The 16,143-nt window shown below is 45.2% G+C and overlaps 1 protein-coding gene and 1 gene segment (V, D, J or C); both read right to left on the bottom strand.

Annotated features, from left to right (window-relative positions):
* Nucleotides 1-451: 451 nt before the first annotated feature.
* LOC103679632 lies at nt 452-9,004 on the bottom strand. The segment is given in 3 exon segments: nt 452-560; nt 8,376-8,622; nt 8,852-9,004. Coding segments are annotated over 3 exon segments (405 nt in total).
* Nucleotides 9,005-12,031: 3,027 nt separating this feature from the next.
* Nucleotides 12,032-13,020, bottom strand: LOC121104339. The gene is made up of 2 exons (XM_040637047.1): nt 12,846-13,020; nt 12,032-12,690 (listed from the first exon to the last, which is right to left on the bottom strand). Exons 1-2 carry the CDS (start codon nt 12,895-12,897, stop codon nt 12,032-12,034), a joined length of 711 nt encoding a protein of 236 aa, XP_040492981.1. The 5' UTR covers nt 12,898-13,020.
* Nucleotides 13,021-16,143: the final 3,123 nt, after the last annotated feature.

The following is a 16,143-nucleotide window of genomic DNA, read 5'->3' as shown; positions in this document are numbered from 1 at the left end:
AGAGAGGCAGAGGAGGAAAAATAATGAAAAAATAATAAGATTTGTGGGGAAAATAGGAAATGTAATCTCGGATAGGCTGCCTTCGGTATGATCCGATGTTCAGGTGGATAGCAAAACGAGTAACATACACTGTGAAAAGGTTAAGGCACGATTCTAGAATGTAGCTGGGGTTCTAGATATGCGAGTCCCTGGATAGAATGTCTGACCTGTCCTGTGTAACACACCGGGCCATCGGGGTTGAATGAAGCCAATGCCCATGAAGGGGCTCTGCGAACCCTTAACACTCTTAGCGTTCATTATTTCTATGACTATTTTGAGAACTATGGCTTATGGACATCCTTTCTGCGTTTCCTTCAGTCCTATAGAATAGTATTTTTTTTCTCGGAGAAGTCAATGACTTCCTCTCTGTTCCTGGTACCCCTAACCCCCACCACACCCCCACCTCCTGCACCTACACTGAGGTCTGAGGTTTCTGTAAGTCTCTCCCTGCTGCTCCTGTCACTGTGCCCTCAATGAGAGCACAGAAATACATCGCAGCATCCTCCAGCCAGGACTCCGAGATCCTGAGACTGAAGGATTTTTTTGCTTTCTGGAAGTCCACAGAAAAGCGATCCTTCATTGCATTCTCTTGCTTAAAAGCTTCTTGGCGAATAATGAGAATCAACTCCCCGTTGGGGGGCTGTTTGTACCAGAACAAATAATCAGTGTTACTAGTGTCATACGTGCAGGGTCAGGCTGGGGGGCTGTTTGTACCAGAACAAATAATCAGTGTTACTAGTGTCATACGTGCAATGCAGGGTCCCAGCCTCTCTCTCCCGCACAGACATGTCTGGTTGAGTCTGAGTGACCTTCTGGGCCGTGCTGGATGCTGTGGGAAAGAGGAGAGCGTATCTTACATCAGGCAGATAAGTCAGGCAGACTCACAAGCTGATCCCTTCCCCCAACCACCTTTCCTCTTCTTGATCAAACTTCAGGCAACATCCATCAGCTTCTTTGCCCCCAGTTGCCAGAATCAACAAGGAGGTGAGATGCCTGTGTTCCTAATCTTTCTCCCTAATCCCCAGTCCTGTTGGATAATAGTAAAAGCAAAAAGCTGTGCCTTCCTTACCAAGATAGGTGCAAACCACCAGTGCCCACAGCAAACTGGGGCAAGCCATGCCGGCAGCTCTCTTCTGCAGGGTGAAAAATGCCCCTGTTCTGATCAGAATCTTGAGTATCATCTGTGCTCGGTGACATCACTGCTCCACCACAGGAAATGGTATGTCAGGCGAGTCATTGGTTATGTCTTGCTCAAAGTTTATCAATGCTTTTTGTTTTCTGCTTCAGAGAATAAAAGTTTGGTTATAGTGCCACATGAAAAGAGATGTCAGAAGTGCAGTTTGTTCTGAGATAAAAATCAAGAAGAGTAGGAGCTGCTAAATTGCTTTTGTGATGACCTAATCTGGGAGAGGAGGATGGAGTGGGTGGGGAAAGACAGGCAAAGCTAATGTAACGACCTCAGCTTTCTCTGTCAGCTTGCTTCCTCTCTCTCTCTTTTCTTTTTTAAAGTCTTGAAGCCTTTATAACGGTCTCTGGGTTGCCATAACTCAGGTCTTGATTATATTATTATTTGACCAATCCTGTATTTTCATTATTCCTCCGAACTTCCAAAGAGTGATAAAGACAACAGCAGCGCTCGGATGGTCAGTGTTCTTTGCTCGAAGACTTCTTTTTCTCCTTCTTCTCCTCCTCCTTTTCCTTCACCTTCTTCTCCTTCTGCTTCTTCCTCTTCTTTTTTAAGAATACCTGGCGTAGGGGGCCCCTGAGTGGCTCAGTCGGTTGAGCAGCTGACTCTTGGTTTCGGCTCAGGTCATGGATCTCAGAGCCCCAGGATCGAGCCCCATGTTGGGCTCCAAGCTCAGCGGGGAATCTGCTTGGGATTCTCTCTCTCCCTCTCCCTCTGCCCCTCCCTGCTGCGTTCCCACACACGTTCTCTCTCTCTCTGTAAAATAAATAAATCTTAAAAAAAAAAAGAATACCTGGGTTAGGTGGTGTCAAGGAGCTCCACAACGCTACAACACCTGTGGCAAATGTTCCCGTAAGGACTTTCGTGCACATGGCTTGTGTGAATGAAGGATCAGAACAGTTGATATACGACTTATTTGGGAACACTCTGTTGCACACCTGACAGTGTTTCACTGCCATGTCATCTTTCCTCATGCACGCATTCTCCTATGAGGAGGCAATTGAACAAAAATGAAAACTCACGATGCAAGGAGCCACTCAATTGCGTTAATTTTCACTTCCTATTGAATTTTTTCATCCAGGCTTAGAAAAAGCCATCTCTGTGGTCCAGCTTTATGTAAACTCTTCCTCTGCATAAAAGAAGGGGGAAGAAAGAGAAGGCAAAAGCTGTCTTGCTGTCTAGGGAATGGTAGCCTTCACTCCCCCAACCTGTTTATTATTTCCACTCGGGAAATGTAGTAAACAGTAGGCACCTGGCCACAGACACCACGTGTAACTTCAGAAAACTTTTTTTTTTTAAAGATTTTGTTTATTTATTAGAGAGAGAGAGAGAGAATGAGCCAGTTGGGGTGGGGGGGAAGGGCAGAGAGGGAGCAGACTCCCCACTGAATGGGGGGCCCAATGCAGGGCTTGATCCCAGGGATGCGGGGCTCGATCTCAGGGCTCTGGAATCATGACCTGAGCTGAAGGCAGATGCTTAACTGACTGAGCCACCCGGGTGCTCCCAGGAAACTTCCTACAGTACAGCCTGGTGAACTGCTGTAGATGGCCCAGCTCTTCTTCCTGTTTGTTTAGTGTTGAAATTTCTGCCATGCCTACCATTTTTTGGTCAGGGACCCATAACATTGGTAAAAATGTGATTATTTTACAATTTCTCCCTTCTCTTCCGTCTTTTTAGAAAACTCTAGATGATGGACTGTCTTTTCTCGCCATGTCAGTCCCACTGAAGCTATGAATTCACAAATGAGGCTCTCAGGAGGGAATGTTTTCTGCCTCTTGCCCCCATTCTCTGTGCACGTTGATGTTTGGGAATCCCAAGCCAGAGGCCTCTCTTGTTGTGTTTTAGATCTTTTCCTGCTCCTCTGGGCCCCACCAGTCAGAATTTTAGTACTTCTGGCCATCAGCTGGTCAGTCCCCAGCTGCCACAGCTGATCTGGCTGTTGAACTCTGAGGATTGAATAGGATAATGCATAAGCAAGAACTTTCCAGTGGGCAAATATGGGGCTGGGCAGAAGGCTGCCTTTTTCTTTTTCCTCTTTTTTTTTTTTAATAGGTATTATGTCCGGATGATCCCTATTTTTGTTTTTGGGGTTTTTGCTTGTTTGAAGCAAGAACAATGATTAGGTTGGGTTGTTTAGGAAATCTGTAGAAGGTGGTGAGCAATGTCAGAGTATAGGATATTAAACAGAAAGGAAGGGCGAAGAGAATAGAAGAAGAGGTTAAAAAACAAAAAGCAGGGGCACCTGGCTGGCACAGCGGTTAAGCGTCTGCCTTCGGCTCAGGGCGTGATCCCCGCGTTCTGGGATCGAGCCCCACATCAGGCTCCTCCGCTATGAGCCTGCTTCTTCCTCTCCCCTGCTTGTGTTCTGTGTTCCCTCTCTCGCTGGCTGTTTCTATCTCTGTCGAATAAAATAAAAAAAAATCTTAAAAAAAAACAAAAAAACAAAAAGCAGTGCCCCGTCTGGGGCATCTGAGAAGGTCTACTGTGCCCCCTCGGGATAGCAACAGTATCTGGCAACTACTGTCATTGACTTCTCTCGAGTTAGCTAGTGAGACTATATGAAAGTCAGCTGGTTAGACTATAACAAGTAAGAGCTAGGAGAAAAGTATGGGGACATCACACGCCGACTCCCGTGTTGTCATGGGATGAATTTTACAGAGGCAGAAACTAAGGCACAGCGACAATTCACGGCCCAAGCGGGAGCAGCTGCTCCAGACGTCAAGACGCTCCCTCTTGCTTGGGTGGAGCTTGACGGAAGAACACTGAGGGTCTCAGCCCCGATCACCTCCGACATCGCATGTTTAGTGTTCTCAGGACCTCGCTTCCTTATTTAAAAATACGGTGAACAAAGAACTTGTAAAATAATATTTTTTATAAGTTTTATGTGTATTTGTTATACTCATTTACAGTTTTCTTTTGTCGGAGATGACGATGGGAACTGTTTACTAGCTCCCGAGGGGTGGTCCCATTGCAGGGATGAGGCCCAGTGTGCTTGGGTGCTCCCTGGGGACCGTGGGTTTCCTTCGTGGCTGAGTCTCTCGAGAGGGCAGTCTGGATGTGCAGGGAGCCGTGGAGCTGGACTAACACGGGAGGAGGCTGCCAATCATCCTTGTGCTCCAAAGCCCTGTTCAACCAGAACAAAAACCAAGGCATCAGATTTATTATAGATGCTTTCCATACTAGACCCATGGATCTGAAATACTATGCAAATAATTACAGTAAATATTAAAATTCTTTCCTTCTTGGATGGTCCGTTTTAGGAAGAACTTTTTTTTTTTCATTTGATGGTTAATTTTCTTAAAAAGAAAAGGTTAGGGGCGCCTGGGTGGCTCACTCGTTGGGCGTCTGCCTTCGGCTCGGGGTGTGATCCCAGGGTCCTGGGATCGAGCCCCACATCAGGCTCCTCCACTGGGAGCCTGCTTCTTCCTCTCCCACTCCCCCTGCTTGTGTTCCCTCTCTCACTGGCTGTCTCTCTCTCTGTCAAGTAAATAAATAAAATCTTTAAAAAAAAAAAAAAGAAAATGTTAAAGAGTGGATTAAAAAATTTATTTGTTCTTTGAGTCCCTACTCTGAAAGATAGAGACTAGTTCTTGGAAACTTCTGGGTCGTCTGGGTTCCTGATGACATAAATTCTCCCAGCTCACATCCCATCTGAAGCCACCAGATCATAAATGTAGCTTCTAGAAGCTCTTTTATGCTTTGGCCTTTGTAAGCCCATGGAGGATTTGATTCCAGAATGTGGAAATCTAACTTAGACTGTTCAGATAAAGAAGGGTTTGCTCCAGTTTTTTGGTGTGTGTGAGGGACTTAGAAGCTGGAACATGGGACAGGTTTTTGTAAAAAACTCTTGTCAAAGAATGCCAGCAGTGCCCTCTTCAGGCCAAAGAAATAATAACTGAGGCAATTCCTACGATTTACTCCTCTTCCCCGAAAGAACTTGGTTTAGTCAAGAAATCTGTTCTGGAAGTAATCTGTTTATATAAATTTCAGAATTTTGTTTACACTCAATGAAGAGAACTTAATATTTAGAATGTATCTTATTCTTCTTTATCACTGCTTTTAAAAATCCTACCTTTTATCCTGTCTTACCTTTTCAAAGAAACCTTCTGGTCCTAGGTTAGAACATACTGGTTTTTCCCCCTTAATATTTTGTCATGATCATTTGATAATTATGAAATACATTTTAAGCATAATATTTTGCTTTCCCTAACACTTACCATGTGCCTGACACTGTGCCAAGAGCACCAAAGCATGGTAAAGTATACAAGGCAAAATTCTGTCCTCATAGAGACTACATTTGGGAGAAGAAAGATTGGTACCTTGAAACAATAGCAAATGCTTTAAGAAGGTAAGTCATTAACAGTCAGATTGTTTGGTTCAGATTCAATGTCTAATTGTATGACATTAGAAGAGAAGGAATTCGAGGATTCTCTGTTAGAAATGAGCCCTTGGGGGGCGCCTGGGTGGCACAGCGGTTAAGCGTCTGCCTTCGGCTCAGGGCATGATCCCTGCATTGTGGGATTGAGCCCCACGTCAGGCTCCTCCGCTATGAGCCTGCTTCTTCCTCTCCCACTCCCCCTGCTTGTGTTCCCTCTCTCTGGCTGTCTCTGTCTCTGTCAAATAAATAAATAAAATCTTAAAAAAAAAAAAAAAGAAATGAGCCCTTGGGGGAGATAGAGCCCTGAAGTGTGCTTATATAGGACTGCTGTGATTTGACCAGCTTGAAATATACATAAAAGGGAGATTTTGGTGAGTGGAACAAGCAGAGAAGAAATTCAAGAGCTTGAAGTGTTTATGGGTCAATAAGGAGGGTAGATGGACTAGAATGGAGCTACGTTGGGGAAGAAGTGGGAATGAGGTTTAAGAGGGTGAACAGACACAGGGAAGAGGATAACGACACAAGAGTTTAGATTTGGTGCGTAGAGTTTTTGTGCAATGAAAAGACAGGATCACACGTCTGCAGAGGTTGGAGTTTCATGAACGTGATCTGCTTCACCATCTTTTGAAAAGATAAGGTGATATCGTCTATGTTTCCAATTAATCACTCAAGTATACCCACCTGCTGTTATTAGCAATCAGCCCAGGAAAATTCGCTTTGAACTCTCTTCTGTTCTTTTTCTATTAAATTTTCAAAGAGTATGTTAATTTTGTCTCCCCCCTAAATAGAGCCTGAAGCAAGGACTTGGGTGAAGGTAGTTTATTTAGGAAGAGATCTGAGGAAGCAGGAATGAGAAAATTGGTAGCATAAGATTGGGGCTTGATTCTGCCAGGTTCTTCTGGGAAGCATACAGGATGCCTCTCAGGGACTGTCTGCTGCAAGGCAGGAAGCTAAGGCCTGCCTGGATCCTCTCTCCCCACGGGTTGGGCCTTGCCAGCAGGGGTGGTAATTCTCCTATACTTCCAGGCTGCACTTGCCCATGGCCAGAGTGAGCTCCTGGGGAGTCAGAGAAGGCTCTGGGGTAGGAAGTAAAAAATTACACAGTGCATGTGTCATGCTGGGTGTTATCAGCTTGAGATGAGTCCAAGTGTCCAGAAAATTATCTACATACCTATTTGATAAAATCAGGGCTGGGCATTTGGACGTGACCGTAAAGCACATGAGATCTTTGTTACAATGCTCTCTCTGCACCACTCAGATGGGTGCTTGCCCTTGTATTATTTTCACTGTGTCACTGAGTCTTCAAGGTCATGGCTGGCTGAAATCCATCTAAAACACTTAATACAGGGGGTTTATGCGACATGACCTCCAGGCCCCACTTCTTTAACTGGTACCAAGGCTATAATTGAAAATCTCTTCCCTCCTCCACCACATTCTCTAGATTTCCCTGCCATTGGATAGCACTTCAGTGGACCTACGTTGCTGGCCTGATAGGGTGACCAGACCTTCATTGCGGAGGGGTCCCAGTTCTTGATCACTCTGCCCTTTTCAGGCCACAACTACCACCTGCTGTTTTTATTGGGCATGAAATACCCACTGCGAAACACTTTGATTCCAGACATACCCCTCCTGGTCCTCACTGGGCAATAACAACCCGATGCTTCGCGATAATCAGGGTCGATTACCCCTCCTTTCTTTGCCTGCTGGACCATTGGCACAAGGAGTTCAAAGTGGCCTCTGCAGCAGCCACAGCTGCACGTTCAGTGGAACTTTCCCGAATCCTCTGGTGGAGGTCTTCTTCCCCTGGGTCCTGGGACCTCTAATCCAGCAGAGCCTAGGACTGTGGGAAAGCAAAACACAAATTCTGGAAATGAGTTACAGGGCGTGATAGTAGAAGAGTTTAGACTACTTTCATTTCTTCATTTCTAAGTTTGTGTATTTTAGCTAAGGGTGCCCCAGCACCATGTATCAGTCGCTGGTTTAACGAATATTATCGCTTCCGGAAATATAGCATTCCAACTGCTAAGGGTGATGCCGTTGAGCGGGCTTCTTAACTGAGCCTTTAATAGGCCATTTGATTATCCTCTAAAGTCATCTGACCAGGGTACCATGGGTCTAGGTCTTCTTTTAGGTCCATGGTAGGACCAGTGGATCCCTTCCCTGGTTATGCCTTCAATTGTCACACCCTTCGTGTTCTTCTTCTTCTTTTTTTTAAAATAAGGTTTTATTTATTTACTTGAAAGAAAGAGAGGGAGCACAAGCAGGATACGCAGCAGAGGGAGAAGCAGACTCCCCGCTGAGCAGGGAGCCCGATGTGCGGCCTGATGTGCGGCTTGATGCCGGGCTTGGTCCCAGCACGCCGGGATCGTGACTGGAGTCAAAGGTAGACGCTTAACTGACTGAGCCATCTAGGCGCCTCCACCCTTCACGTTCTAGAATGCATACCTTGTTCAGAGAGATCCAGTTTTGGACTTGGAAGGGCAATTAAAAGAACACACAGCAATTAGCAAAATGGAAAGTGTTAAGAATTTTGGAGGTATGAGCTCCCAGGTAAATTATAAAGATTTGCTGGACAGAGAATATGCTTAGGAAGTCTGATCTGTCACATACACCAGCCAAAGCGATGAGGGTTACGTGTGAAGGTACTTCGTAAAACAGGAAAGCACTACCCATATTTTTATTTTTGCTGTTATTTTAAAGATTATAGTTTGCAGACATCCATCTCCTTGTGTTTCTTCTATTCAGAAAGAAGGAGCTTTTATTTCAAGAGAGATCCTGAGACTGAAGGATTTTTTTGCTTTCTGGAAGTCCACAGAAAAGCGATCCTTCGTTGCATTCTCTTGCTTAAAAGCTTCTTGGTGAATAATGAGAATCAACTCCCCGCTGGGGGGCTGTTTGTACCAGAACAAATAATAATTACTGTCACTTGTGTCATACGTGCAATGCAGGGTCACAGTCTCTGTCTCCTGCACAGACGTGTCTGGTTGAGTCTGAGTGACCTTCTGGGCCGTGCTGGATGCTGTGGGAAAGAGGAGAGGGTATCTTACACCAGGCAGATAGGTCAGGCAGACTCACAAGCTGATCCCACCCCCCAACCACCTTTCCTCTTGATCCAAACCCCAGGCAGCACATATCAGCTTTCTGCCTTTCCATCCCTGGGCTCTGCGATGCTGATGTCCCGCGCTAGGACGCTCTCCTTCCCAGGACTGTTAGATCACACCATACACGAAGGCCTGCACCTTCCTTACCAAGACAGGTGGACAGCACGACTGCCCACAGCAGGCTGACGAGCGGCATGCTGACAGCTCTCGCCTGCGGGGTGAAGCAGCTTCTCGAGCTCCGATCTGGGCTCTCCACTGCGCTTCAGAGCAGGAAATGATCTGGCAGGTGGGTGGCTGATTTTATCTCACGAAGGAAATTTTGCCTAATACGTTTAGGTATTTCAAGTGAAAATGTAAAATGTTTTCTGAGTTCTATTCTGCGATGAAAATAAAGGAGAAGGGAGCTGGTAAATTTATTTCTGATGTGCCCCAATCTTGGAGAGGAGAGTGGGACCTGGGGTGGCAGGCAGAAGTGGCAGGGTTTCCTTGGCAACAATGGCAAACTCTGTAATTTTTCTTTCTTTTCTTCAAAACCAAAAATGACACAACAAGAATGATAAATATGAACAATTAATTATGAGTGATAAGAATATTGCTGTTATATGAATGTATTCAATTTTTTATATTTCTACAATTTCTTCACAGAAAGAATGAGACAAAGATGGATGTTTGTAACTGAAAAGAGCATTGACTAGACTCAGAAGTGCAACATGTTGTGTCTAACCGTGCTCCTATTTTCCATGGATTCTTTTAAAAATAAGCCCTTGTTCGTGCTGTACCAGGAAACTCCACAACAACGACTGTGGGAATTCTCACAGCACTGAGTCGTCACACAACCCGTGTGAGGAATTGTCCTCCTCACGTTCCATCTTGAGGAAAAGTTGTGAACAAAGAACGTTTACAAAGCTATACTATGATCCCTTAGAATTTTGCTTTTTCAAAGGGAGTGACTGAGATACTCATGTAATTCCAGTGTTGGGGTCCTCAAGCCCGAGTGTGAATGGGGTCCTGTCACAGAGCAGGAAGTGTCTGAGGAGCTGGGTTCTCTGTGGTGCAGAGGTAGGTGGCTGAGTCCCTCCACTCAGAGACATGTGCAGGGAGTCATGACAACTGGGACCATCCCTGAGTGAGGCTATGAAAATCTCTTGTGCCCCCAAACCCAATTTGATAGCCATGGAAGTACTTTTTCTAGATCATCGCCATCCTTGTCCCCTGATTTGAATTCCTGTATTCTGGCTTTGGATCCCTGAAAGTCAGCTCCAAAACAAGGATTTGGGTATAAGCAGTTTATCTGCAGGTCATTCCAGGAAATGTTGGTAGGAAGTGAATCAGGGAAGGGAAGGAAGCCAATAAGGGATGCTGTCAACAAGCTACTTGTGACAGTTGCCAGTTGCAGCTGATTCTAGCTAGTAACTCTGGAAGCAGCACAGAACGCCCTTTGGCGTCATTCCAAGTGAGGCATGAAGGAGCTGGAGAATTCACCTGTGAACTCATTGTCCATCCCTGAGGGAGGGCTGCTGTGAGGGCATTAACTCTGCGGCACACCCGGCTAGCCCTGCGCACTGGCCGCGTGTGTTCCCATGGCCAGAAGAGAGTCCTCGGAGTCGCCGCGTTTTTCACTGTGTAGGGGTGACTGTCAAGGGGATGTGAGTAGAACACCAACAACGTCTGTACAGCCCATCCCTCGCACTGCTGAGACCCACTTATGCTCTATGTCAAATCCACTCGGATCACCAGTTCCTTAAAAAAAAAAAAAGATTCACAGAAAGATCAATGAGACAAACTGTAATTGCAATAGTTGATTTCATGGCTGTAATTCATATTTATTATCTCTCTCGATCTACGTTCTATACCACTCAGTCTTGATCTTCCCAAACTTTGGCTAATACATCTACTGGTCTAAGTTTCTAGCTCAGTGAGATAACCAAGATCTCTATCCCTGGAGGGTCTAAGGCCCTCATTATCCCTGTAGCCTCATGACGATCAAACTAGATTGCCGCTGCCAGTGTAGTAATTCCTTTCTTGGCCTTCCGGTCTTCTGGCGTGAGGACCTCCAAATGACCAAGTGCTATATGTAATTTTGGATGAGGTGAAAACTTTCTGTGTTTCCCTGGTAGCAGCATCCCCCTTTTCCTTTCCCTTCAAAGCGAAACAGGTCCTCTAGTCAGAGCAGTGGGAGAACAGGAAGCATCAGCATCCAAGTCAGTCACTGAAAGTGAGAGTTGGCCGGGGAGACGGTCCTATTTCTACCCCTCGGCTCCTAGACCCGTGTATTTTACCTAATAGGGACGCAGCATCATAAGGAATAGCTCTCCAAGCTCTCCGAGCACCGTCCCTAACTGGGGCTTCACCTGACCTGTAAGTGATCATTCCGGTGTGGTTTGTAGATAATACTGGAGGAGCGTCAGTATCCCCAGTGGTCACATGTCCATTGTCACACCTCTTTGCTATTACGTGGATTTGTTGATGCAAAGGGATGTGAAACCCTATAATCATCATGATAATCACCCAGCCCCTCTGAGCCCTCAGTTCACGCTGCTCTGTGTGGCAGTGTGGAGGGAAGGCAGATCATGCCCAGAGTGCGTGTTAACCCGGATAAGAGAAGATTTCTGCTACCTCCGGGGCAGAAGTGGTCCAGTGTAATCAACGTGGCAAAACCAGTGGCTGGTTGGTCTCCTCGAGACGTGATTGCATATTGAACGCTCAGTGCTGTGTCTGCGGCTGACAGGTTGGGTATTTGGCAGCAAAGGAGCCAAATCCGATGTAGTGAGAGAAAACCCATGCTTCCGGGTTCATGGAGAACGTCTGTCGCTTTGGTTAATCTGTTCACAAGCCCACTTAAGCATTGAAACAGACTGGAGACGGGCTGGTGATGCCCTCTGGATGGATCGTTTTGTCCACGTGGTTCTTGGGCACTTCCTTGTAGTGGATGCTCTGTGGTGGGTGTTGCTGGGAGACACAATGATTCAAACACTGTGCTTACACTCACGGCTCCTCGTTTTGTGGTCACCCCAAATGTGACTCGCCCTCCTCCCATTCACCTGCTCAGGGTTCTGACCCTAGAGAAGAGCAGATGCTGGGCACTTTTCAAAGACTTACAACTTCTGGTTATACCCCCTTTGGCTCTTCCCTGGACAGCCAGGTGGACTTCTATCCTTTTTTTGGGAGGAACCAGATTTTCAATCATACCGCGCTATCTTTACACTCTGCCCTTTATAAACTTTATACCGTTTTCCCTCAGCTTTTGGTACTAGATCGACTAAGCCAGTCTTTTCAGAACGTCAGAGTCTTATTTTCTTTCACTACTGAATTTGACGGTCATGACTTTTAAGATTTTGTATTTTCGGTGTATTTGTAAAAGTCTACAAAGGAGCTCAAGGGCAAAAAATTTATTCTGTTCTCTCTTTGTTCTTTTGTTCTCTCTCCTTTCTGATATGGAGCCTCAGGATTTTGGACTAGTTTTAACAGAGTAAAGACTGATTCACACTGAGAAACAAAATACATTAGATGGTATTTGAAAACATCATCCCTCTGCCCATCATCTTCAAATGAAATATTTGACATGAGGTTATAAAAAGCCCCTGGTGTTTCCCTTTGCTCAAAGTTAAAGCCTGTGCCCCGGAGCCCTTGTGGAAGGGGGTGCAGTGCAGAGCAGGGTTTGGGCGCAGGGTACGGGTGCCTGAACAGCACTGTGCCACTCGCCGCGCACAGGACCGTGCTCGAGTCGTGGGGGTGAGACTCGTTCACGCGCAGGGAAAAGTGCTGCTCCTCACTGTTAAGACTGGCTGTGAATCTCCCACTGATCTTCTCCTTCTCGTTTGATCGCACTTCTATCAGGACGTGGGGGCTTTTCCCAGGATCCTGCCTCAACCATTGGAAGAAGCCCAAGGTGTTGTCTCTGTAGCTGCAGTTCACTGTGAAGCTCCTGCCTTCCCGAACTTTCAGGTGGGGAGGGCTCTGCTCTATTGGTGGTTGTCCATTTGACCCTGTTCAGGAGGAGGGAGAAGATTCTCATACACGAGAAACTGTTTGTTCGGTTTCTTTAAAGAATTCTCCCTCAAGGACCCCTGAGGTCCCTGCAGATTTCATTCCCAGAGCGGCACCCTCTCCCTCCCTTGGCCCTTCCCCTCCTCTCACTCACAGGTTAGCTGGACACACAGGAGTATCAGTGAAGCTCTCACGGGAATCTCCATTCCTGCTTCTTCCTGAAGTCTCTAAGGATTCAGTTTCGAGGCCTGGAACGGACCATGTTCAGTGGGAGGGGTTCACTGTTCTAGATTCTTCTGCTTCTTTTGGTTTGGAAGCTTGGGTGATCTTCATTCTGTTCTCACAACCAATCAAAATCTTACCTGTCATGTCAAACTCAGCATTGAATATCCTCTTTCCTGCTTCTCCCATCACACAGTTCTAGCTCCCAGCCAGTCACTTCTGCCTATGGAAGCACTGCCCCCACGTGGTCTCCATTTTTTTATTAAAAATTTTTTTTCATTTTTTTCCTGAATACAATGTACCTTGTTATGGTAGATCAAAGAAAGATGGACCATACAGAGAGGGAAAAGCAAACAAAAAAGAAAGAAAACAAAACAGTGTCAAAATGTTCTCCAGTAATGACTGTCCGAATATTCTTTGTGCCTGGAACTCTCTTCCTCACACTTCTCACCTTTAATGAAAATCTACGAAGTTCTTTGCCTGTATGACTCCTGACTACATTCTGAGGGGTATAAATCAAAGAGAAAAGATCTGATCCTTTCCCTCCGTCAGTTAGGGTCTGCCATGGCTTTGTTATATCTTTCAATCTGGACAGGTTTAAATGAGCTGAAAAAGTTAGACCTTTTCCAAATTCCCTCTGAAAATATAAAGGAGGGAAATATAATATCTTTTCTTGTAATATATTCTCGGATGTGAGAAAGCAACCTGGTATCTGACTCCCACTGAAAATGCTCCTGTGTGTCCAGCTAACCTATGAGTGAGCGGAGGGGAAGGGCCAAGGGAGGGAGAGGGTGCCGCTCTGGAAATGAAATCTGCAGGGACCTCAGGGGTCCCTCCAGGGTTTATTCCAAGGAATGCAAAATAAATAAGGAAACTTATTCATTTTTAAAGACTTTATTCATTCATTTGAGAGAGAAAGAGAGAGAGATTGAGGGCATGAGCAGGGGGAGGGGCTAAGGGAGAAGCAGACTCCTCACTGAGCAGGGAGCCTGACTTGGGGCTTGGTCCCAGGACCCTGATCATGACCTGAGCCAAAGGCAGACACTTAAGTGACTGAGCCACCCAGGTATTCAATAAGGAAAATTCTTTAAAAAATGTGCCTTTGCAAAAATCTGAGTGTTTCTTATATTTCGACCTGGGCACCTGTGCAAATTCCAGTAATTTTTCATATTGGTTTTTACATATTAGCTATCTGAAACCTTGTTTTCTGGTTTCCTATATTTACAGAAAGGATTAGGGACTGGAAGAAGAGAGATTAAGGAGGAAAGTTCTCTTCTATTCTTTGCACCCAGTCCTCACTCTGATGACTCTAGGTACCTACCACTTAAACACATTTCCTCAGTGGTATTCCCGGGATGAAGCGCTGGCCCAGACACACCTACCCCCACCCTCCCCTCCTTCACTTCCTACTGTGCTCCTGAGGTGAGCGGCTGAGAGTTGCTGATTGAGTAAAGAGCTGTGATCTTCTCTGATGTTAATTGTGGATATTAGTCTTTCATTCTTCACGTATGAAATTATGCCAACAGGGAGACTGTCTCTTCCAGCTTCTTCCTGAAGTGCAGTATAATTGTAACTCAGACTGGAATTAGCCCCCTCTCAGAGATGCAGAGTCAAAGGTGAGCTGTGCTCTACCTTCCCCTGTCCTCTGATTTCTGGAATCAAATCTGGAACTACAGAAATGCTAGCAAAACTTCTAGGTGGTTTTCTTAAGAGTGTCTTTCTATTGATAAGGATACTTAGCAGGAATGTTCTCAAAGGTGGGAATTTAGTTTGGGAAGAATAGAAGGAATTGTTTCAGGTGTTTGGAAGAAGTAACAATTATAGGAGAGTTTCCTTGGAATTTTTTTTTCTTTCTTGTTGCAGGTATGATGATTTCAACATTCCAGGTAGGTACCAACAGGAATGTGTCTAGTTAAAGAGGATTGACAATTTTCCCGAGCAATGGTAGACAGGTTGAGTGCCTGCTACCAGAAGTTCATGCAACTTAACCCGGGAGTGTTGTTTAATAAAATGTTACAAAATAAAATAATCGAATTGTGCAGTTGGGGAGACCGGAAAAACACGTATAAAGTTAACTAACGCTAGGGGGCAGTGTGGGCTAGGCCTCGGCGCTCAACAACACTGTAGGCAAAGGACAGGAGTCAAGTACTTGCAGTTACGAATGAGTGCCTTAATAACTGGCATACAAGCTAGGAAGCAAAATCATAGGAACATCTCCATTGATGCGGAAAAGGCATGTGACAAAATACAACACACATTCATGTTAAAAACACCGAAAAAAAAACAAAACAAAAAGAAGGAATTACTAACGAATTCCTCAACATAAAAAAAAAGGATATGCCCAAACCAGCACTTACTTACGTGGAAATGCTAGAAACTTCCCTATGAAAGTTAAGAGAAAGACAAAGTCCACTATCTTTACCACTATTTAACATCGTGTTGGAGCCACTAGGTAATGTGGTCAGCTCAGAGAAAAAGATTTAGAAGCATAAGAATTGGAAAGAAAGAAGTAAAATATCGCCTGCATGTTTGCAGATGAAACGATTGTATGTTCAGAATACCTCAAAGAGAAGGGAAAAAACCACTACCGAAAGACAGGTTATAATATAAACAACCACTTAAGTACAGCATTCATACACAAAACCAAAAAACAGTTAGGAGAACATGTGGAAGAGAAGAGCACATCTTCCATTGCAGAAAAGTAAAAAAGAAAGAGAAAGGAAGGAAAATTCTTAAGCGCAAACTAAGAGGAGGCGGATGGGTCAACTAAGTGGAATGGCGGGTCAATAGAGGCCCAACTGTACTTGGATATTCAGTATATGTTGGACAGCATCTCAAATCGTGTGTGTGTGGGGGGGGGGTGACTCCTCCGTATGTTGTACTAACTCGTATCTCTTCTAGACACTTCTACGAGATTGTGATAGAGTCCCATTTTAGACCAGTAGTCTTCAAACTGGGGTTCATGTATTTTCAGAGTTGTATGAAGACGCCCCATGGGTTACGTAGGCATAGAGAATTCTAATTTCAAACTGGGGTTCATGTATTTTCAGAGTTGTATGAAGACGCCCCATGGGTTACGTAGGCATAGAGAATTCTAATGGAATCCAACTGTGTATATGATTTTCTTAAACCTGGTCTCCCTGGAACAGGATTGAGACTCCGACGTCATGCTGCTGCTGCTTTCCCATTTCCCTTTCCACTTTACCCTTCCCTTAAAAAAAAAAAAAAGT

The sequence above is a fragment of the Ursus maritimus genome, unplaced genomic scaffold (genome assembly GCF_017311325.1).
Source record: "Ursus maritimus isolate PB19 unplaced genomic scaffold, ASM1731132v1 scaffold_204, whole genome shotgun sequence".
Taxonomy (NCBI): domain Eukaryota; kingdom Metazoa; phylum Chordata; class Mammalia; order Carnivora; family Ursidae; genus Ursus; species Ursus maritimus.
Note: the sequence above shows the minus strand (reverse complement) of the source record. Positions and strands in the feature narration are given on the sequence as shown.